General features: G+C 41.5%; 1 protein-coding gene across 1 annotated transcript; it reads left to right on the top strand.

The window, feature by feature from the left end:
• The first annotated feature begins 1096 nt into the window (after positions 1-1096).
• On the top strand, positions 1097-23408 carry si:dkey-7k24.5 (somatomedin-B and thrombospondin type-1 domain-containing protein). The gene is made up of 5 exons (XM_051707015.1): positions 1097-1379; positions 12471-12662; positions 17124-17202; positions 17584-17766; positions 20912-23408. The coding sequence occupies exons 1-5, from the start codon at positions 1097-1099 to the stop codon at positions 21027-21029; spliced, it is 855 nt and encodes a 284-aa protein (XP_051562975.1). The 3' UTR covers positions 21030-23408.
• Positions 23409-23616: the final 208 nt, after the last annotated feature.

Here is a 23616-nt window from a genome sequence, read left to right as displayed (position 1 = left end):
CAAAGCACTAGTCATCTTGGATGGATCAAAGGTCACCACCAGGCATTGCACATTTTCCATAAGTTATCTTAACCTTACTTTTCAAACTTTGTATGAATTAGTATAAGTATTCTAATCATATTGATTTCCTGCATTTTGTTTGTTTCAATCACTACAATCACTTTTTTACGTTTTCATTTGTTGGTTTCTGATATCAGCTTTTTATTTATATTTTTAATTAGCATAATAATATAGCTATTGACAGATGTTTAGAATTCAGAGGAACCTGGAAAGTTTTAGCTGCAAGCCTGACTAGACTTGAATATATTAAGAGTACATTTTATAATCACTGTTGAATTTTATTGAATTTACACTAATTATAGTATTTGTCTAATTAAACTCTTTGTCTTAATTAACTCAGACTTTTTTTAAATTAATTTCAGTGAAAGTGCAAAGAACTTTAACTATATTATACTGTAATTTGAGACAGAAATGCTACTAAAACTATTTCTATTCAGTTTTTCTGACAATATGAAAGCCCCATGTTCATTTATACTCACATATCATGTGTTATTGCACATGCCTAGTTACCTCACATAACTTTTGCGTCCCTCTCCCTGCCTCACACTCTCTCTCTTTTTGCATATGAGATATGGGAATGTGGATATAAACGAGGTCCAACATTGCACCAGTGCCTATTGTTCTTTCTGCATGAATAGCCTCCAGCTATAGGAATTAATTTAATCCTCTCTTTCACGTGTTTCAGCACCAATGGGCAAAACTGACCAGCTAAGGAAACACTGAAGAGGGTCCTCCACTATAATAACAATACCCAGAGCTAAACTGACTGTGTATGTGAAGTGTTAAAATCACATATATCTATTTTTATTCTGTAAACTTTAAATTTTTTAGTTGGTCCATTATACTGTGTCGCACTTCTGTCAGTATCAATGAAAAAGACATATTCATAGCAAAGAGGTCCCATTTGTGATTTTTCTTTCCAATTGGAACCCTTAAGAGAACATATGACTGAGTGAAGCATGTCATATTAAACAGGCCCATCAGATGACATGTTACAGCTCTGAGGTGTTGGGACATATAGAAGTCAATTACGTGCATGAGTTCCTCAAATGAGAGGAGCAACATATCCAGGCTGGTCATTATCATGTCAGCGTGCAGCTCCAGTCTCTCATGGATGGTTTTCTACTTCGCTGTACTGGTAACGCTGGTGTCCCTGTGCGTGGGAGGTTGTCTGGATGCGGGACTGTGTTGCGTTGGACAAAACCAGTCATGTATTACTGAAGGCTGGAGGCAAGATCGCTCGTATGGGGAGTGTTACTGCGACCAGGCATGCAAGATGACACTGGACTGTTGCCACGACTATGACCTTGCCTGTCCAGGTTTCTGAAATTTCATAATTTTTCAGATGGCATGTATTAAAATTGTCAAATGGATTCAAGTTCGTGCTACAATATGCTATGTCTTAAAAAAACTTAATAAGATTTAATTTAGAACAATTTCTCGAATTATCCAAACTTTAAATTATTATTTTGTTTTATACCTGTCCTGCAGATTTCCTAAAGAAAAACAGAAACTGATTCATTTGTATTAGCACTCATTCTGTATAGCTTCAGGTAGACGCTATTTAGGGTCCCACTTTATATTAGGTGTCTTTAACAACTGTGTACAACATGAAAATACATACAGTGTACTTATTGTGTAACTACATTTTGTTCTGCAAAATTCTCACAAAATTCACATTTGCTGCTACTGCGGTTGAGGTATGGGTATCGTTTAGGGGTAAAATTAGGGTTTAGAGTAAGGTTTAGGATTAGGGGTAAGATATACAGTGTAATTATTAGAGGTAGACCAATATATCGGTTTTACCAATTAATCTGCGTCGACAGTTGCTTTTTTGGAATTATCAGTTATCTGCAAAAATCTATGCCAATAGAATTTTTATTTTATTTTATTCCACTGTGTTACTCCTCCGGGAGATTCTAAAGTTAAAACGGCTTGGTTCTATAGTATAACAACAGCTTTTAGGTTAAATAAATACAATCACTGACATCTCATGGGGATCTTAATCCGTCATCATTGACAATATTTATCCATATTTTTATCCTCACTTCAATGCATATTAGTTATTTTTTCTAGATAATGAAGTGTTTTAAATTAAAGCGAGGGCATGCAGAGAAAAATGCGACTATATGGAAATGTGTCCCGTCAGCACATCATGTCTCCAACTTCATATCTTGTGAATATTCATACAGGATTATGTATATACAGTTGAAGTTAGAAGATTACATACACCTTGGCATTTAAATACATTTAAACACTTTTTCTTTTCTTTTTTTTTACAATTCCTGACATTTAATCGTAGAAAGCATTCCCTGTTTTACGTCAGTTAGAATCACTACTTTATTTTAAGAATGTGAAATGATGAATAATAGTACACAGACTTATTTATTTCAGCTTTTATATCTTTCATCACATTCCAGTGGGTCAGAAGTTTACATACACTTTGTTAGTATTTGGTAGCATTGCCTTTAAATTGTTTAACTTGGGTCAAACGTTTTTGGGTAGCCTTCCACAAGCTTCTCACAATAAGTTGCTGGAATTTTGACCCATTCCTCCAGACAGAACTGGTGTAACTGAGTCAGGTTTGTAGGCCTCCTTGCTCACACACGCTTTTTCAGTTCTGACCACAAATTTTCTATTGGATTGAGGTCAGGGCTTTGTGATGGCCACTCCAATACCTTGACTTTGTTGTCCTTAAGCCATTTTGACACAAATTCGGAGGTATGCTTAGGGTCATTGTCCATTTAGAGGACCCATTTGTGACCGAGCTTTAACTTCCTGGCTGATGTCTTGAGATGTTGCTTCAATATATCCACATCATTTTCCTTCCTCATGATGCCATCTATTTTGTGAAGTGCACCACTCCCTCCACAACATGATGCTTCCTCCCCCATGCTTCATGGTTGGGATGGTGTTCTTTGGCATGCAGGCCTCACCCTTTTTCCTCCAAACATAACAATGGTCATTATGGCCAAACAGTTAAATTTGTGATTCATTAGACCAGAAGACATTTCTCCAAAAAGTAAGATCTCTGTCCCCATGTGCACTTGCAAACTGTAGTCTGACTTTTTTATGGAGGTTTTGGAGCAGTGGCTTCTTCCCTGCTGAGCAGCCTTTCAGGTTATTTCGATATAGGACTTGTTTTACTGTGGATATAGATACTTGTCCACCTGTTTCCTCCAGCATCTTCACAAGGTCCTTTGCTGTTCTTCTAGGATTGGTTTGCACTTTTTGCACCAAACTACATTCATCTCAAGAGACAGAATGCATCTCCTCCCTGAGCGGTATGATGGCTGCGTGGTACCATGGTGTTTATACTTGCGTACTATTGTTTGTACAGATGAACGTGGTACCTTCAGGCGTTTGGAAATAGCTCCTAAGGATGAACCAGACTTGTGGAGGTCCACAATTTTTTTCTGAGGTCTTGGCTGATTTCTTTTGATTTTCCCATGATGTCAAGCAAAGAGGCACTGAGTTTGAAGGTAGGCCTTAACATACATCTGCAGATACACCTCCAATTCAGTACACCTCCTATCAGAAGCTATTTGGCTAATTGTCTAAAGGCTTGACATTGTTTTCTGGAATTTTCCAAGCTGCTTAAAGGCACAGTTAACTTAGTATATGTAAATTTCTGACCCACTGGAATTGTGATATAGTCAAATAAAAGTGAAACAATATGTCTGTAAACAATTGTTGGAAACATTACAAGTGCCATGCACAAAGTAGATGTCCTAAACGACTTGCCAAAACTATAGTTTGCTAATATTAAATCTGTGGAGTGGTTAAAAAATTAGTTTGAATGACTTCAACCTAAGTGTATGTAAACTTCTGACTTCATATTGAAGGCAATCATTGCAGTATCCGTTTTTTTCCCTTCCAGAGCCTTCGCGAGATGAGAGAAAGGTGTTTCAGGCTACTGGCTCCATATGGTTAGGAATACAGTAGGGGTGGGGTCAAGGCACCTGCTGCCTTCCTGGAACCCAATCACCTTAATGGGCAAAGCTTCAGTAATGTTTTCCCCCACTTTCTGTGGCTAATTGGTATATATACATTTTCAGGAGGTACACACTCGACACAACTGCTCACCCTAGCACAGAAACTAATTGTATGGAGCAGTGCACGTTTCGTTACACGCGACGCATGTCCCGGCATTATAAACATGGGAGCGGATTTACTGCACGGAGAACGGAGACTTCGCATGAACCAGGCTTGTGAGAGACATGTAAATGCACAACTACTGTCGTCAGCTGTTTCAAAAGCTGAACCGCGAAAGAGAGACCCCGCGTGTGCACGTAATAGAGACTGAAGGACGTGGTCGTTCAGCACGCTGCAGCCAGGTATACTTGTAGAGACTGAACAGCAGCCAGGGAAAATAATAGTTGTAAGATTTTAAACTTCAGCAAATTAAACAACAGCATTCAGTATGTTTTATATCCGCATATACAGGATAGTGTCTAATAATGCATTGGCAATGTAAAGTACACTTATGTTTATCTTGCCAATAAAGCTTGATATGAATTGAATCTGCCCATTTGATCCTATTATTAAACACTGAAAATGCCAGAGGACTTTTAATAACAGCATCATGCTTTCCTAACAGTGAGGAGCAATCTCACTGTAATACAATAACCCTAGGCTGTCAGCATGTCCACTGAATTTATGGCATGTATACATATTCTTGTATCAAAGATTAATACCTGTAAAACTGTCAAATGAAAAAAAAAAAAAAAAAAATTAACATTTGAAAATGTCATATTTATTTTATTTAAAAGCACCTCACACACCACACAGTCTAGCTGATCCCACAAAAGCTCAATGGGGTGAAGATCCATAACACTCTTTTCCAATTATCTGTTGTCCAATGTCTGTGATTCTTTGTCAAATCTAACCTTTTCTTTTTGATTTTCTGTTTCAAAAGTGGCTTTTTCTTTGCAATTCTTCCCATAAGGCCTGTACCCCTGAGTCTTCTCTTTACTGTTGTACATGAAACTGGCGTTGAGCGGGTAGAATTCAATGAAGCTGTCAGCTGAGGACATGTGAGGTGTCTATTTCTCAAACTAGAGACTCTGATGTACTTATTCTCTTGTTTAGTTGTACATCTGGCCTTCCACGTCTCTTTCTGTCCTTGTTAGAGCCAGTTGTCCTTTGTCTTTGAAGACTGTAGTGTACACCTTTGTATGAAATCTTCAGTTTTGTGGCAATTTCAAGCATTGCATAGCCTTCATTCCTCAAAACAATGATTGACTGAAGAGTTTCTAGAGAAAGCTGTTTCTTTAATTTTGTTAATTCTGTTTCTAATATTGACCGTAAAACATGTCAGTCTATTGCATACTGTGGCAACTCAAAAACAAACACAAAGACAATGTTAAGCTTCATTTAATGAACCAAACAGCTTTCAGCTGTGTTTGATATAATGGCAAGTGATTTTCTAGTACCAAATTAGCAGTATAGCATGATTACTCAAGGATAATGTGTTGGAGTGATGGCTGCTGGAAATGGGGCCTGTCTAGATTTGATCAAAAATGAATTTTTCAAATAGCGATGGTGCTGTTTTTTACATCAGTAATGTCCTGACTGTACTTTGTGATCAGTTGAATGCCACTTTGGTTAATTCAAGTACCAATTTCCTTCCGAAACAGCAAAATCTGTACATTATTCCAAACTTTTGTCCGCCAGTGTGTGCATATATATATGTATGTATGTATGTACACACAAAATCTGGTGAAAAATATACTGAAGGCTATACAATTTTTTATTTGTTAAATACTTAGATATAGAGCACTGTAAATGAGCCAAGTCCCTGTCATTTCAAAATAAGAGTCCTGAAATAACAAAGTAAATATTTTTTATAGTTATGTCTCATTCTATGCACCAAATTTTCTGGTTATTATTAAATACGTCTGGAATTTTATTCATTTTTCACCTTGTAGCCTCTATGTCTGTGCCCATCATAGTAAGGAATCAAAGCCTAAAGCTGGCTCTACACTAGCAGACTTAAAACAACTCGTTTTGGCCGAAGGTGTCACACATGCAGACTGTTTTGCTGAGATCTCGCTCTCTTCAGTCAGAGGTATGACACACTTGCTGATTAAATATGGTGTAGGAGTGACACTTAACGACTCACCGCAACTATCTCTCTCTGACAAAATAACAACATGAGTAAAACGTCATGGTTACTTGTGTAACCTCCATTCCCTGATGGAGGAAACGAGACGTTGTGTCGATGTAGTGACACTAGGGGTCACTCTTGGGAGCCCGAGACACCTCTGGTCTTTGATAAAAGGCCAATGAAAATTGGCGAGTGGTATTTGCATGCCACTCCCCCAGACATATGGGACATAAAAGGAGCTGGTATGCAACCACTCATTCAGGTTTTATGCTGAGGAACTGATATAAGGTCCGGCCATTTCAGCAGGTAATTCAGCGTTGTGGCAGGAGGGACACAACATCTCGTTCCCTCCATCAGGGAACGGAGGTTACACAGGTAACCATGACGTTCCCTATCTGCCACTCGCTCGATGTTGTGTCGATGTAGTGACACTAGGGGTCCCTATACGAAACGCCACAATTGGCTGAACTGTGTTACGTGAACTGGCGGTGTGTGGTGGGCAGACTACTGTGTGCCTCATAGCCAGCACATCAGGTCGACATGTAACCTCCTCCAACATAGTTATGAGTGTCGAACGGCCCTTTTTGGGGACAAGTCGACTACCTAAGAGATAGAGACAGGCTTAACGCAGTTGTGGCCTCTTTTCCCGTTCTCTTTTTTCCACTCCCTAAAGATTAAGGGGGATTATCTGACTGGGCCACCAGGTCTAGATGGGGGGGTGTCCCTCCCAAGGGGAAGACACAGCGGAGACCACACCTCGCCCAAAGAGAGGGGGGGATATTTAAGTGGAAGGATACGTCACATGGTCTTTCCAACCATGTGGAGAGTCTTCAAGGTTGATCCTGCCCAATGGGGGAGGAGTTACTACAAACATGGAGACTGGGGTAGAGGGGCTCTGCCCAAGGAAGACACAGTTTGCCAACAGGGAAACGAATTAGCAGAAGATATATATCGCATGAGGTTAGCCTTACAGGGAACCGCCACATGCGGAGCACCTACCGCTGGCAGCGAATCTCTCCGAAAACTCGACTGCCACAGGGCTCGGAGGAAGTCAAACAGGGAACAAACTTGTGAACACTACTGGGAATTAATGGCGCACGTCATCAGCTCAAAAGGAGGTGGAAGGCGCTATGTGCAAGCGATACACCCGGCCGGCTATCCCGGGCTTATCCGTTTGTGTTGTGTGCCACTACCTGGGATGAAACCGGTTCCACCCGGAGGTTGTAGAACCTTGCAAAGGTTTTGGGTGTTGCCCAGCCCGCTGCTCTGCAAATGTCTGTTAGAGAGGCACCCCTGGCCAGGGCCCAGGAAGCCGCTTCACCCCTGGTAGAATGGGCTCGTAGCCCTACCAGGGGCGGCATGTCCTGGGTGAGATATGCCATAGTTATGGCGTCAATGAGCCAGTAGGCAATCCTCTGCTTGGAGACAGCGCTTCCTTTCTGCTCTGCACCAAAGCAGACAAAGAGCTGCTCAGAGATTCTAAAGCTCTGCGTGCGATCCAAATAGATGCGTAAAGCGTGCACCGGACACAGCAACGACAGGGCTGGGTCTGCCTCCTCCTGGGGCAGCACTTGCAGGTTCACCACCTGGTCCCTAAAAGGGGTGGTGGGAACCTTGGGCACATAGCCCGGTCGGGGTCTCAGGATCACGTGAGAGTAACCCGGACCGAACTCCAGGCACGTTTCGTTGACAGAGAACGCTTGAAGGTCACCTACCCTCTTGATGGAAGTGAGCGCAGTCAGGAGGGCAGTCTTCAAGGAGAGTGCCTTAAGCTTGGCTGACTGCAAAGGCTCAAAGAGGGCTCTCTGTAGACCCTGAAGAACTACAGAGAGGTCCCATGAGGGAACGAGGCATGGTCTGGGGTGATTCAGCCTCCTGGCGCCACTTGAGGATCAGGTCGTGCTTCCCTAAGGACTTACCGTCGACTACGTCGTGGTGTGCTGCTATGGCGGCAACGTACACCTTCAAGGTGGAAGGGGACAGCCTCCCTTCCAACCTCTCCTGCAGGAAGGAAAGCACTGATCCGACTGCGCATCTCTGGGGGTATTCGCGTCGGGAAGAACACCACTTAGCGAACAGACGCCACTTAAAGGCATACAGGCGCCTTGTAGAGGGGGCCCTAGCCTGAGTGATCGTGTAGGTCTTCCACATCCCATCCAGGGGCCATACATGGAGATTCCAGAGGTCTGGGCGCAGGTGCCAGAGGTTGCCCCGTCCCTGAGAAAGAAGGTCCTTCCTCAGGGGAATTCACCAGGGGGGAGCTGTCACGAGGAGCGTGAGGTCCGAGAACCACATCTGGGTGGTCCAGTAAGGGTGCTACCAGGACGACCTGCTCCTCGTCCTTCCTGACCTTGCACAGGGTCTGTGCAAGCAGGCTCACTGGGGGAAATGCATATTTGCACAGGCCAGGGGGCCAGCTGTGTGCCAGCGCGTCTATGCTGAGGGGGTTCTCGGTCAGGGCATACCAGAGCGGGCAGTCCGGAGGATTCTTGGGAGGCGAACAGGTGCACCTGTGCCTGTCGAATCGACTCCAAATCAGCTGGACCACCTGAGGGTGGAGTCTCCACTCTCCCCTGAGGGTAGCCTGTCATGACAGCGCGTCCGCTGTAGTGTTGAGGTTGCCTGGGATGTGAGTGGCTTGCAGCAACTTGAAGTGTTGCTGACTCCAGAGGAGACAGCGGGCGAGTTGTGACATACAATGAGAGCGCAGGCCGCCTTGCCGGTTGACATATGCTACCGTTGCCGTGTTGTCTGTCTGAACTAACATGTGGTTGCCCTGGATCAACGGCAGAAACCTCTGCAGGGCGAACAGAATTGCCAAAAACTCGAGGCAGTTGTTGTGCCAATGCAGTCGCTGACATATCCATAGGCCGATGGCTGTGTGCCCGTTGCAAACAGTGCCCCAGCCCATTTTGAAGGCGTCTGTCGTGACCACGACATGCCTGGAGACCAGTTCTAGAGGAACACCTGCCCGTAGAAACGAGAGGTCGGTCCAAGGGCTGAAAAGACGGTGACAGACCGGCGTGATGACCACGCGATGTGTCCCGTGGCGCCATGCCCACCTTGTGACTCGAGTCTGGAGCCAGTGCTGAAGCGGCCTCATATGCATCAACCCGAGCAGGGTGGCCACCTCCGAAGATGCCATATGCCCCAGGAGCCTCTGAAAAAGTTTCAGTGGAACCGCTGTTTTCTGTTTGAATGCCTTCAAACAGGCCAGCACCGACTGGGCGAGCTCGTTCGTAAGGCGTGCCGTCAAGGAGACTGAGTCCAACTCCAAACCGAGAAAAGAGATGCTCTGAACCGGGAGGAGCTTGCTCTTTCCCAGTTGACCCGAAGCCCTAGTCGGCTGAGGTGTGAGAGCACCAGGTCCCTATGTAGCCAGTCGTCAAGATAGTTGAGAATGCAAATGCCCACTTCCCTTAACGGGGCAAGGGCAGCCTCTGCGACCTTCGGAAAGACGCGAGGAGACAGGGACATGCCGAAAGGGAGGACTTTGTACTGATACGCCTGACCCTCAAATGCAAACCACAGGAAGGGTCTGTGTCGAGGAAGGATCGAGACGTGGAAGTACGCATCCTTCAGGTCTACCGCCGCGAACCAATCTTGATGCCGGACACTCGCAAGAATGCGTTTTTGCATCAGCATCTTGAACGGGAGTCTGTGTAAAGCCCGGTTCAGTACTCACTGGTCCAAGATTGGCCGCAACCCACTGCCTTTTTTCGGTACGATGAAGTAGGGGCTGTAAAACCCTTTCTTCATCTCGGCTGGACGGACAGGTTCTATCGTAGGAGGGTAGCGATCTCTGCACGCAAGGTGGCAGCTTTTTCGCTCTTGACCAAGGTGAAGTGAATACCGCTGAACCTGGTCGGGTGCCTGGCGAACTGAATTGCGTAGCCGAGTCGGGCGGTCCGGATCAGCCATCGTGACGGATTGGAAAGCGCGAGTCACGCGTCCAAGTTCCGCGCAAGGGGGACCAAGGGGACAACGTCGTTGAACGTACCGGCAGGTGGGGCCTCGTGGCGGGGCGGAGCTCGAGGTGCCACACCACATCGTGGCCTTGCTGAGTCTAGGGACATCGAAGCACTTACCTGGCTCCTTGTGACCACCCCCGGAACAGCCTGGGACGGGGGAGGAAGAGGCCTGTCCTCGTAACCCATGGAGACTGCCACATCGCAGCACAGCTGGGCGCTCAGGGGCGGAAAGGCCACCGCTGGAGCGCCAATCCTGCAAGAAAAAACCCGTGGAAGGTAGTCGTGGTGACGACCGTACACACCGGGTATGTGACCCAGGGAGGAAGGAAGCCGCTCTTTTGCTGAACTGTTGGGTACCGCAGCCACTTGGGCATGCGGCAAAATCAAACAAAAAGGCAACAAAAGATTTTCCGGCCGACCCTCCACCGGTGGATGGAGTGGTCTTTTTACCATCTCCGAGTGAGTGGTTTCCTTCGTCCCTGAGTCGCCCGTCTCAGGGGCACCTTGAGGACCTCCGTGGGTTCTTAGGCGCCGGCTGTGAGACGGGTGGCATTTGCTTCCTGCGGTGGGCTCCACGCCGGGGCCAGGCCGAAGGGGCGGGCTGCGGCAGAGCAAGTGCAGTCACTGCAGGGTGATGCTCCTAGACCACTAGTGTGGCCATCGTCCACCCAAGAGACCGCGCCGTGACCTTCGTCGCTCGGAGAGCGAGGTCGGTCGCCGAGCGCAGTTCCTGCATCAAATCTGGGGTGGAACTACCCTCGTGCAGTTCTTTCAATGCCTTGGCTTGGTGGACCTGCAGGAGAGCCATGGCGTACAGGGCAGAGGTGGCTTGTCCAGCAGTGCTGTTGGCTTTAGCCATCAGGGACGACGTGAGCCTACTGGGCTTGGACAGGAGCTTAGGGCGTCCGCGCCAGTTGGCGATGCTCTGCGGGCATAGGTGCACCGTGAGCGCCTTATCCACTGGGGGAATCACCGTATAGCCCCTGGCCGCCCCGCCATCGAGGGTAGTGAGAGCGGGGGAACTGCGGAATCGGGGCCAGGCAGTAAAAGGTGCATCCCATGACTTCATCAGCTCCTCTTGCACTTCCGGGAAGAATGGCACTGGAGCGGGGCGTGGCTGCTTTGAGCGGCACCGCAAGCCCAGGAACCAATCATCAAGCCGCGAGGGTTCAGGGGAGAGCAGAGGGTTCCACTCTAACCCGACGCTCGCGGCCGCCCGGGAAAGCATGTCCGTCATTTCAACATCGGCCTGTGACTGGGCAATCGTCCCTGAAGGGGGAAGCCCAGCTGAGGCTTCTGCGTCCAACTGGACAAGCCCGCTCTCTGATGCTGCGCTCGAGAGCTCATCATCTTCGCCGGAAGCCCGATTGGGGCAGACGAGATGTGGTTTTCAGTGCTTAAATCCATGAACCCAGCAAGGAGTCCTGATGGTCAAGTGATTAACACCTCCCACTGAGAGGTGCTTATGAGCGCTCTGTATCCCTCTGCCTGGCCAGTGATTATGTTAATGAAACTAACACCTGAAAGTCATTGGAAAAACCAGGTAGTATAGAACCAGCTGAAGATTTTTATTTGTATTATTATTACTTTTTACATTCTGGAAATCAATTAAAAAAATTATCAGCCCATTAATCGGTTATCAGCCTTTTCCCCAACCTTAGTTATTGGTATCGGTAAAATCCACTATATGTCGACCTCTAGTAATTACATATGTAATTAAATGCAGGTACTTTATATGTAAGTACAATGCAACAACACATATGTATGTAATAAGTGTATTGTATCAAATGCTTAAGTACAAAGTAGTTAATGACACCTAATATATATATATATATATATATATATATATATATATATATATATATATATACATGTACATGTACATATGCATATAATACATATACTAATACTTACTTCAGCATGAAATAATGAGTTAAGGAATGGACTAATCAAGAACTAATAAAGGGCTAACATTAATTACGACTGGAGTCATATGAATTCATGCATGAATAAAGGCCACCTTAATTACATGTTAGATAGTTAATTAATGCAGTTAATGCATTAATTAACATTTGGGAATAAACTAAAACAGGCTTTATAAGAAAGAATGTGAAGTACATCAACCTTGAATTAAACATGCATAATTTAATGTTGTCACAATTTAAATATTTTTTATAAATTTTTCTATTTGCAGTTTCACAACAAACATCATTGGATGATGCAGGATTATTCACATTTGCATTCACATTACTTTTTTCCAAGAACTTCAGCTTTTAATGAGACATTTTTCATCACAGTTCCTAGTTTTAATATTGCACTGTGTTTTCCAGCTGTATCTTGTGTGGTGAGTGAATGGAGTGGATGGTCTGGCTGTTTGGAGCTGTGTAAGCCCACAGTGCGGACCAGACAGAGGCAGGTTATTCAACAGGCACGTTACGGTGGCAAATCCTGTCCGTCTCTACAGCAGACTGCAGGCTGTGTTGAGTACCATGACCAGCAGGGACCCTGCCTGCAGTCACTGGGTAAGCCTCACATACAGTAATTGCCCAACTATTGCTCTTTGAAATGTTTTATTACCTTTGCAGCATCTGAATACTTTTATAACCATTCGATGTAACATTTCACAATCAATAATGTACAAGATTTTTCTTTTTTTAAAACACCACAATGCTTGGGTGTTGTGAGTTGTTGCCAGGGTGTTGCTATTAGGGTTGCCATGGTGTACGGTGTTACCAGTTTTACTCGATTCAAGGGACAACACCGATGTGAAATTTTAAACTGGGTAAAAGGGGGAAACATTATGACTCCAATATCAATAAGATATTCTTATATCAATAAGAATAGTTGCCTAATGAAGAGTTTGTGACCCATGATGAATTAACCTAAATAACGCATTGAAAGCCAGATGTTCTTTACCAACGTATCAAATTACACAGGCAGCAAAGTACACGCACTGACAGAAGACGTTTAATGGCAGGTAGCGAATATAATGTGCATGGATGTCTCGGATTCGGAATGACACAAGAAATGCTGTTAGAGACATGGACACGTGCTTGAAGAAACACACTTTATTATATTTTTAAGAACAGATGACAGAAAAGCTGTCTATGTGCATGTCTGACATGCTGTTTGTTTGGAGGCGTGCAGTCTTGTGGAAAGCGTATGCAAAGGGTTCTCACTCTTTCTTGGTTTCAGTCTTCTGAAATTTTTTGCAAGAATAGTATCATCTATGAGAATGCTGCATATGACCTCAGACCATCTCAGCTCAGGAGGTGCTCTGAGTTCAGTTCGCTTTATTTCCACAGAACAGTTCGCTCTGAGCGCAACTCTGCAGGGTCACTTTATATACAGCCCTATACATCTGTGATTAAATCATAAAATAATACAAAAACACGTTCACCTCGAACCATGACGTATATTTCAGTGATTATTGTCATCATTATAATTATTATGTTTACATTTATAATTGTTTTTAGATCTTAATTTGTATTAGTAATTTTCCGCCTGTTGTCATAGATGGATACTTGCGTGATGGTAAATGGTAAGGTGGTTATATATGATTTTTATATATCGTTATTTTAATTGCTTTTTTGTTTCATTTGAAGTGCAATTTGAATTTAAAAATGTCTTTGGTTTAAGTTTTTAGTATTTAAATAAATTATTTTAATTTTCAATTCAAAATCACTAAAGCAAGAATATTCACCGATCCCTCAGCCGGGGGGTTGACAATGTAATTGGATATTGTGATGTGATACATACATACACATATATATATATATATATATATATATATATATATATATATATATATATATATATATATATTAATACAAAATATTGTGAAAATATTTCTTGCGCCCAGCCCTAGGAGGGAACAAAACAAATTTATTCACACACAATGAAAGTCATTACCCTTCCAAAGCAGCTAAACTTGGTCCTGGGATGAAAGGTAATAAAACACCAACATTAAACCTGCAACAACCCACAATAAGTGATGTATTTGCCCGGACAACGAAATACCCGACTGGTAGACCATGATGAAGAGAATGCACGGATGAAGTAGGTTCGTTGCCAGAGAGATTTTGCCTGTTGAACAACACACATTTTAATTGCACTTCATTTTTTCAGCTTCATTTGAATTTTTTGTTTAATTAAATAAAAAATAAAGTTCAAAGTTTGAAATCAAGCTGCCTTGCATTATTTTTTAGGCTATTGCTTAATGAAAATTACCCCATGGTACCAATTAGCATCCAACCAACGGTAATACGGTGTTAGTCGATTTGAACGTGAACACCGCACGGGTGTGAAAATTATGATATTGTGGCAAGTCTAGTTGCTATGCAGTTGCTAAGGTCTTCTAGTGTTTTTAGTGCACTGCAGGATGGTTACTAGGGTGTTCTGGGTGGTTGCTTACTGGCCCAAGTCAAAAGAGCCTACCCTAGATATGGCTCGATTCCGCCTTCTATGGGATTTTTTCACCCATTTTAATGTCCACCAGGTGAAAATTAAGTCCAGTCATTTTTCAGTTCGTTATGTGCCAAGTAAGGGATAATCGCCTGTCAGCCAGTCATTATCACAAAATAAACCCAGACAGAATGATCATTAATAGTCTTGTATCACCCTGAAGGGGGTTACAGTATTTTGCGATAATGAGTGGCTGACTGTAGATTATGATGCTTATTATGCATCTACATCCAAAATAAGTAATTAAGTGGACATGAAACAACGATATGAGTTGAAATGATGTTTTATGTGGAAAAAAAAAGAGACAGTGGAGTCTCCAGAAACAGCTAAATTCAAACCTCTGTTTGCATCTGAGTTCTGTTGGTGTTTATATATCGAAAATGACCGTCTGATACTCATCATCCCACTTATTACACGACTACTTACCAAATAAATAAACAGACATGAAATATTGATTTGAGTTGAAATTATTTTCTTAGCTTACTTGTAGTGATCGCAGAGTGATATAAGAAGAAGGTAAAATGAATCGCAATACCCGGATGACCGATAAGATATTACTTTATCCTCGGTCATTATTCAGAAATATATGACCGCTGGATGGCACGATTGAACCATTAGAATTTAGTTTTCCAGAGGGCTGTCAATCGTTTATAATTTTTAATCAAATTAATTACATGATATGCTGATTAATTAATAGAATTAATTGCAATTAATCGCATCTCAATATTTACTGAGAAACACCCCCAAATAAAGATAATTAAATACAAAATAATTAAAATAATTATAAATATAATAATAATATATAATAAGTATTATACTTCTTTATAATTTAAATACATTACATCATATACATATACTGTAGCAGCAGACAAGTAAAGCATTAAGACAATACAAAAAGTGTCTTTAAAAGTCAAAATATTGTTTGTTTGATTTGGCCTACTTCCGTCTGTGCTAGTTTTAATTGGTGGTCTATGTACTCATGCATAGAGCTTTTTGAGCATCTCATTTTGGCTGTCAAACCTAGTTTTCAGTGTCTCTAGTCATTAGTGGTGTGTTTTTAGGACGCTGTGTCAAGTTAAACGTAGTTTGAAAAACCTACATTCTGTTATGCTCAGTCGTCTCTAGAAGGCCAACCCGATGATCATGAGAATTCGTTAGAAAGTACGAGATGGCAAATATTTTACAAATCGCGCAACTTAGTTTGTATGAAAACATACGACTTATACACCAACCTTCCTTGTTGAACAAAATGTACGGTATGTCGATGCAAAGGTAAACCTAACAAAGCAGTGTAACACTTTACACAGACCCTAAACCTAACCATGATAGTATTGTAAAAACCCCGAAACTTCCAGTTACAGAATGCACATTCATGAGATTTTTTTGTACATTAAACCCTTTTATGAGGAGGAGGGCATGGCCAGGCAGTGATGGAGCACGGTCGGCGCTGAATCAGCTGATCAGCAGGAGAGCGGAGACACCAGCTCGGTAGAGAGAGACACACGCGGCCGCACTGCATGTGTGTCTGTGTTTATTTATGTTTGTTTTATGTTGAGTTTTACCATTAAACTTTATGTTTACTGTTCAGCCAGTTCCCACCACCTCCTTGCCCGTCTTTACCTGTTACAGTGGTGCCGAAACCTGGGAGGGAGGTGGGACGCGTTGCCGCGGAGTCCTCGCTACTGCTATCTGCCAGGGGAGCAGCCGTGGCTGTCTGCCTGGTGACGGAGGGGTCACTGCCGGCTACCGAGTGCCGGAAGAACCGTGGCCATCTGCCGAGAAAGGGAGAAGCGGTTCCGTCCGCCAGGGGCTGGAGGACTTGCTGCCATCCAGCGAGTCCTCTGCCGGGCGACGGTGCGTACAGGAACCGGCAAGCAAGTTCTTCTCTCTCTCTCTCTCTCTCTCTATGTGTTTTTTGGCCACTTTTGAGGCCTCTCCCCGCTGTCACTGTAACAAGAAACAGCTGTTAGAAATCATGTTGACGAGCCACACCACTCCCTCTCTTCCGCAAACAGACACACGACCACACCCCCATCACCACAGTTGAGTTTTACCATTAAGCTTTGTTTACTGTTCAGCCAGTTCCCGCCTCCTCCTTGCACGGCCTTTACCTGTTACAAACCCCTAACCCAAACCCCATACCTAAACCTAACTGTAAATTTAAACCTGTGACCATGATTGTAATTGATAAATACGTTTTGTGTACGACGGAAGAATGGAAATATAAGGGTTTTGAAGGAGACAAGGAAAGTGTATTTCATTGGTTGGTGTATAAGTTGTATTTTTTTGTATGAACAAAGTACGAAATACATCAAGGTTGTTCATTAAGCTTTACCTGCCTTCTATGATAGGAACATTCCTTATTACAGAATATACGTACAGGTCGGGGGCATGATCAATTGCGTTAATTTTTATTTTTATAAATAAGTGTTATTTTTTATATGATTAATTGCAGTAAATTGACGTGTTAAATCGACAGCCCTAATTAAAACCTACTGACCTACTTCTATTTTTTATAGTCCCTGCTCTCATCACCACTGGCGGCTATGGAAATGCCCGGAAAAAGAGGGATATTTCAGACACAAACAATATCACAGGGTCAGATCTCACAACCCACCCAATAAAGTGTCATGATACTACCATGTTTGTTTTTTTTTTACATACATTTTGGCAATAATACCATTTTTTGTATGTGTTTTCTGGGCATGTACCATGGAGTACCATAAATAGCATGGTGCATGAATGTAACCTAGTGATCAGTCAGTACCATAGTATTACCATCAGATACCATTACTGTACCATGGTACCACCACAGTGCTTTCAAGCAATTGTAGTTGTCCATTTTCTGTATAGCCTACTTAAGTCTGACAAAAGATTAGGATGACTATAATGTTTTTAAATTATTTAAATTATAATGTATGTTAGTCTTATGTGTTTTTTATTGTTCATTTTATGTGTGTATGTGTGTGCACGCATTAGTTACTGTGTGGAGTTTGAACTCACCTCTCTGACGGCCGGTTGCCAGAGCAGTATCACTCCGCACACTCGCTGGATGCGGTACCTGAAGGAAGGGCATCAAGTGTGCGTGGAATGCCAGCCACCAGCTCTCGCCCAGGGCCAACGCTACTGTTTAGGGGACGGGGAAAGCACCAGGCAGGAATGGTAACAGCAGAGATGCCTTTCTGAAAATTTTTTTCTTTTTTTTTTTTTTTTACCTAATGTTTTAACTTAGTCACAGATTCTGGTAGTTACCACAGAAAATACTTTCGACTCACCCCTCAGTTTGTGAAAACAAACATTGCATGTACAGCAAGCAATGGATAAGTCTGTGGGGAAAGGCACTGGAATAAACATTAAAATACACACTATTTTAAAATATATCCACAGTATTATACGCTCAATTGACAAAAAAAAAAAAAAAAAAAAAAATGGAGAAAACTCCACAAACAGGAATTTAATCGCATTACCAGATGTTCGTCCACCTAGAACACAGTCCCACTTCTACAATAAAGATTTTAATAATAATAATAATAATACATATAAGGGCGTTAAAAAAATACAAGCTGCACTTCTGCTTTTATATCTACTTCCTTGTAGATGCGTTACTGTAAATGCGATATTTTTCGATCTGAGGTAAATTGACAGCACATCACAGATGCTGTAGGTACGTATTAAAGGGGACATGTCATGAGGAATCAAAATTTCCTTGATATTTTGAGGTTGTACTTTAAAAACATTCTGCAAGTCTCGGAATGCAAAACTTCCTCTCCTGTCATAAAGCATTTATCGTTTCCATTCTGCAAAAAACGTCTCGTTTTGAAATCAACCACATGGTGACATCAACACCTGGTGTTCATTTGAATAGCTCCACCTCCACAACATACGTATTCCTTGCGGTGAAAAAGAGCATGACTGAGGTACTCCATCACTGAAAGTGGTATTATTGTTAATGTAGTTTGCAATTTACAAATGAAAAGATTAAGATTTTGAGGAAGGTCCTGAGATGTTGTTGTGTTCCTGGTTGTGGAAAAAGCAGGGCTGTAACCACGATATACATTGAGGTGGACAATTCCCCTCCAATAATCAGATTTGGCCAGATTGTCCCCTCAATAACTGATATCCTTGTTGCTGTTCTGCTGCAGTCCATTATGCACCGTTGTCTAACTGTCTTTAAGTTGTTGCAGGAATAACATAATGGTTAAAAAAAACCTAAAATTTTTAGCATGAACAGTAGTAAACTCCACTCGTCAATGTCATTTGATATAGCCAGACAAATCGATGAAGGCGGGACTCAAGTTTAAGAAGTTGAGCGTGAACCTCGTGGATTATTCCAACGCCACACAGCATGCACACATCAGTGCCAGCAGTTCAGGTTAAGAGTGTTAGTGTCATGTAAGATGTAACTAAACATGCAATGTTTACCCACTGTTTAAGATTGAAATGTTGTACAGACTGACAGTAATTTCCAATGGTGCAAACTATTCACCATTTGGTGAAATTTGCTGTTTTGAATTGAAAATATGTCATGTACAGTACGTGTTTCGGATGTCATTCATAATTTTGAATGTGAAAACATTAACGGAGCCTTTTTCAGCATATCAGGCTTGAGACAAAGAGTGAATGTGTGTATATTGTAAAGAAATTGAGTGAATGTGGTTGTCTGGCAAGCTTCTATAGTAGCTTTTTTTAGAAAATTCACTTGACATTGTCTAAGAAAATCATCTATAAAACACAAAGTAGAGCGTTATCACCCTCAACTAGAAAATGGTTTTGGCAAGGACAGTGTCATATATTTTTAATGCAAATATTATTGGGTAATAATTTAAAATCAATTTATGATTTTCTAAATAATTTCTTTATGTTTTTAATTAATTCTGAATTTTGTACAGACACAGTGGTAGTCTTTTACTGTGTGAATGTAAAAGAAAAACATGTATCTTTTAAAACATGTATCTTTTTATTGCATTTAAAGCCTTTATTCAGAAAAGTATTGCATTCAGTGCCTTTACTATTTTAAAGGACCAAAGAGGCAATTATATTTGTGACCTCAAAACCTGTGACCCCCACCCCCAAAATGGTTTGGTGCCCCCCCAATGTTCAAGACATGGTTACGGCCTTGGGAAAAAGTGCATCCTTACATAGCCTTCTCTAGGATTCCAACGTTTGCAATAAGTGGCTTACATTTATTTAAACAAAGTTCCTAAATGCATCAATGACTATATTTTTGTTCAGCACATTTCTCTGTGGATTGTTTTGAGTAACAAGATTCAGGATTTGCAAAAATGGAGCCAACTATATTGGACACGACAGTAATGCTGGTGTTAGCATTACTAACAAATGTAATTCAATAGGCGTAATTTACGAGTGGGATGGGTGGGGCATGTCCTTCCACTTTTTGCCTTAACAGTTTAATAAAAGTTGTATTAGGGTGAATTAGAACCCAGAACTCCTTGTACTAAAGGCAAAAATGTTACCATGAGACCAATTAGTCATTCTGGTCAAAATTTAGTGATCCACATACTTATCCACTGACTAACAAAATCTTAGTACTAACAGTGCCAGATGTACAGATCAAGTTATAAAATGAATTATGTGAAATATTTATTGGAGCTCTTAAACTGGTCATCAAGAACGACTGTTTATTAAAACAGTAATAGATTATTTGACTTTATCTGCAAAGATGTTAGCCAATCATAACAAAGTGGGCATGTATATTAAAGGAGAAAGCACAGAAACTGAGCGTTTCAGACAGAGGACCAGAGACAAGGTAAAAACAATAGTTTTTCAGATTAATCGACATTGAATTTCCTAAAATGAGCTAGGCCAGGTTTCATAAGTGATGCAGATCTTGCTGCAATGTGCTTCTTCTGCCACTAGAGAGAACCATGAGACATCTCTAAATATGCAAAAGCTTGTTTATAAAACCACTTGGTTTAAGGCTCTCCTAACAGGCCTGTGCACTCGTTTAAAACACTCCAGAGCCTAGTGATGTTTTTTTTTTTTAATAAAATGAGAGATGGCTTGTTAATCTAGGCTAAATTTAAAAGCCTAATGAGACGGGGGTGTTTGTACATCGTCAGTTTTTATAGGTTATTTTTAATAGAATGTAGACACACTACCAGTATTTTTAATATTAGCAGAAAAATGCCGTTTTAAAACACAATTATCATGAGCATAAATTGAAACCCTTCTATATGGCTATTTTCAAGGACAACAGCCAGATGTACCCACCACTCTATCTGTCTCCTATATCTCTCTCCATCAGTTTTTCAGTCTTACCATCACATTCTCACTCTCTCACTCTTAGGAGGTTATCTCTGCAGTGGCAGGCTGTGGGGAATTCTCAGTGCAGAGGGGTGTGGAGACGGGTTCGTCGCCGAGATTCCTGTTCCTGTCCTACTGCACACAGTTTCCTCTTCATCTAGCTCACACACTTTAATTAGTCTTAACCGGGTCATGTAATTTCATACTTGATCACTGATGAAATGATGGTAGAATGAGTAGGTAGAGCAATACGTGGTAACGCCCCAACCTGCTTCAGGCTTGTATGTCAAATAATACAGTATGAAATGCTATAAATGTTGTCAATATTCAATATAGTTGTCAATCGAGAAAATATTCCATACTAGTTCACATTTTTCATAAATGAATTCTCACTACTGCTAATGGTCTTCCTTTTAGCCCTAAAATAACAATTCTGTCATCATTTACTCAATCTCTTCATTTCAGACCCATATGATTTTCTTCTCTTTTTTTTTTTTTTTTTTTGGTTTTTCCCCCTTTTCTCCCAATTTGGAATGCCCAGTTCCCAATGCACTTTTAAGTCCTCGTGGTCGTGTAGTGGTTCACCTCAGTCTGGGTGGCGGAGGACAAATCCCAGTCGCCTCTGCGTCTGAGACCACCAACCCATGCATCTTATCACGTGGCTTGTTGAGCGCATTGCCACGGAGACATAATGCATGTAAAGGCTTCACACCGTCCACCGCGGCAACCACGCTCAACTCACCACGCGCCCCACCGAGTCACCGAATCACATTATAGCAACCACGAGGAGGTTACCCCATGTGACTCTTCCCTCCCTAGCAACCGGGCCAATTTGGTTGCTTAGGAGACCTGGCTGGAGTCACTCAGCATGCCCTGGGATTTGAACTAGCGAACTAGCGAACTCCAGGGGTGGTAGCCAGCGTATTTTACCACTGAGCTACCCAGGCCCCGTGACCCATATGATTTTCAAATTGAATTTGAAAATGTGTTTTCCCGAAACATCTCCTTTTGTGTTTCATAAATGAGAAAAAGTTGTACAGGTTTGGAATGACACAAGGGTGAGTAAGTGATGACAGAATTTTAGTTTTTTGGGTAAACAGGTAAAGAAAAAGTTCTTTGAACAGTTAATGTAGAGAACACTGGAATAATCAATTCAAGGTAAAATTAATAATCTGTATCATTTATTTGATTTCCAGCCAACCAAGGGGGTAGTGGGATATCTCTTCTTCATACTGCAAATGATTTCAGGACATTTTGACACATTTTGGCTCTTTTTCCTATACAAGACAAGAAGGAATTGGCTTTTTGTCACATACAGAACAAGTTACAGCTTCAGAGGTACGACATGCATTAAACAACAAAATTCACGTACAGAAACAACAGCATAGAAAGTCGACAGGTAGAAAGTTTACAAAACAAACAGCCTTTAGAGCTACAAACAACATTGTAGAAGATTAAGGGGGAGAGGGAGGGATTGTAAACAGTGCTCTCTGTTTTATAAGTTCCCTGGAAACTCTATGGATGTTTACATTAATTTCTTTTCATGAAATACTTGGTAAAATTTCATACCTCTAGTTACCACTGTTATTGTACAATTTTTATACAACAAAAATCTAATAAAAGAAAGAAGACGCTTGTGCTTTCTGGTTTAAATGAAATGCATACAAACCCTTTATCATCACAAATCCTCTCATAAATAATAAACTCAATTAAAATTCAAAGCTCCAGTTATCTAATACATGTGACTGTGAACCGAAAATAACATAAACATCAAATAATAATTTCATTTTCAAAAAGTGTCCATGTTGATGCTGGAAGCATCATCAGTTTATCACAGTCTAGCATGTTTTTGAGCAAATTTGAATACCACTTAATTTGAAGGATTTTATTAATGTAACATTATGGATTACAGTCTAACATGTGAGTGTGTATTTTAGACAAAACACCTTTAATGCCATTAGACCATCTAATAAGACCCTGACATTGCACTCAAATTACTGATTGTCATCACTGTTTGTTGACTGGTGTCTAAAAAATCCTCCCCCAAATAATCACCTATATACAGTATATTTTATTCTAATCTTTGTAAATGCTCTAAGCTCACTGCACTATGCGTGTTCCCCATAGGCCAGTATATAGAATGTCTGCAGAACATATACTGTATCAGTAATAACAACATTCTGACATGTCTGATTGGGCCATTAACATGGAATATATGAGGGTGAATCTCTCGTAAACCTGCCAAGAACATGTCTGAGTCATATCACAAACAAACGGGAGAAAAGAAATTCGAAATTATATTTTGCATTAAGAAAATGAAGCCTATGTTTAATACCATTAAGATTTTTGCCATTGTGACATTATTTTAATGATGATTAAATACATTATTGGCCAATTCCTTTGACTCAAATAGTAGAGAATGGTTCTAGCAACATCAAGGTCATGGGTCTGATTCCCAGGGAATATGTGTACTGTTAAAAAATGTAAGTATGTCACTTTGGATAAAAGCATCTGCCAAATGAATAAATGTCAAAGTATATTACGCCACTGCCAAATTCTCATTACATTAAAAAATTATATACTGTATATATATACAGTATATAATTTTTTAATGTAATGAGAATTTGGCGGTGGCGTAATATACTTATATATATATATATATATATATATATACAGTACTGTGCAAAAGTCTTAGGCACATAAAATGTTTCACAAAAACATTTGTCTTAAGATGGTTATATATATCTT

The sequence above is a fragment of the Myxocyprinus asiaticus genome, chromosome 9, assembly GCF_019703515.2.
Source record: "Myxocyprinus asiaticus isolate MX2 ecotype Aquarium Trade chromosome 9, UBuf_Myxa_2, whole genome shotgun sequence".
NCBI classification, from domain to species: Eukaryota; Metazoa; Chordata; class Actinopteri; order Cypriniformes; family Catostomidae; genus Myxocyprinus; species Myxocyprinus asiaticus.
This window is presented reverse-complemented; position numbering and strand designations above follow the sequence as displayed.

Excerpts from the sequence above, each read along its gene's own strand:
- si:dkey-7k24.5 (XM_051707015.1), top strand. The coding sequence starts at position 1,097 with ATGAGTTCCTCAAATGAGAGGAGCAACATATCCAGGCTGGTCATTATC. Across the intron at positions 12,663-17,123 it reads ACCCTGCCTGCAGTCACTGG|TCCCTGCTCTCATCACCACT; the intron begins GTAAGCCTCACA and ends TATTTTTTATAG. Across the intron at positions 17,767-20,911 it reads GAAAGCACCAGGCAGGAATG|GAGGTTATCTCTGCAGTGGC; the intron begins GTAACAGCAGAG and ends TCTCACTCTTAG.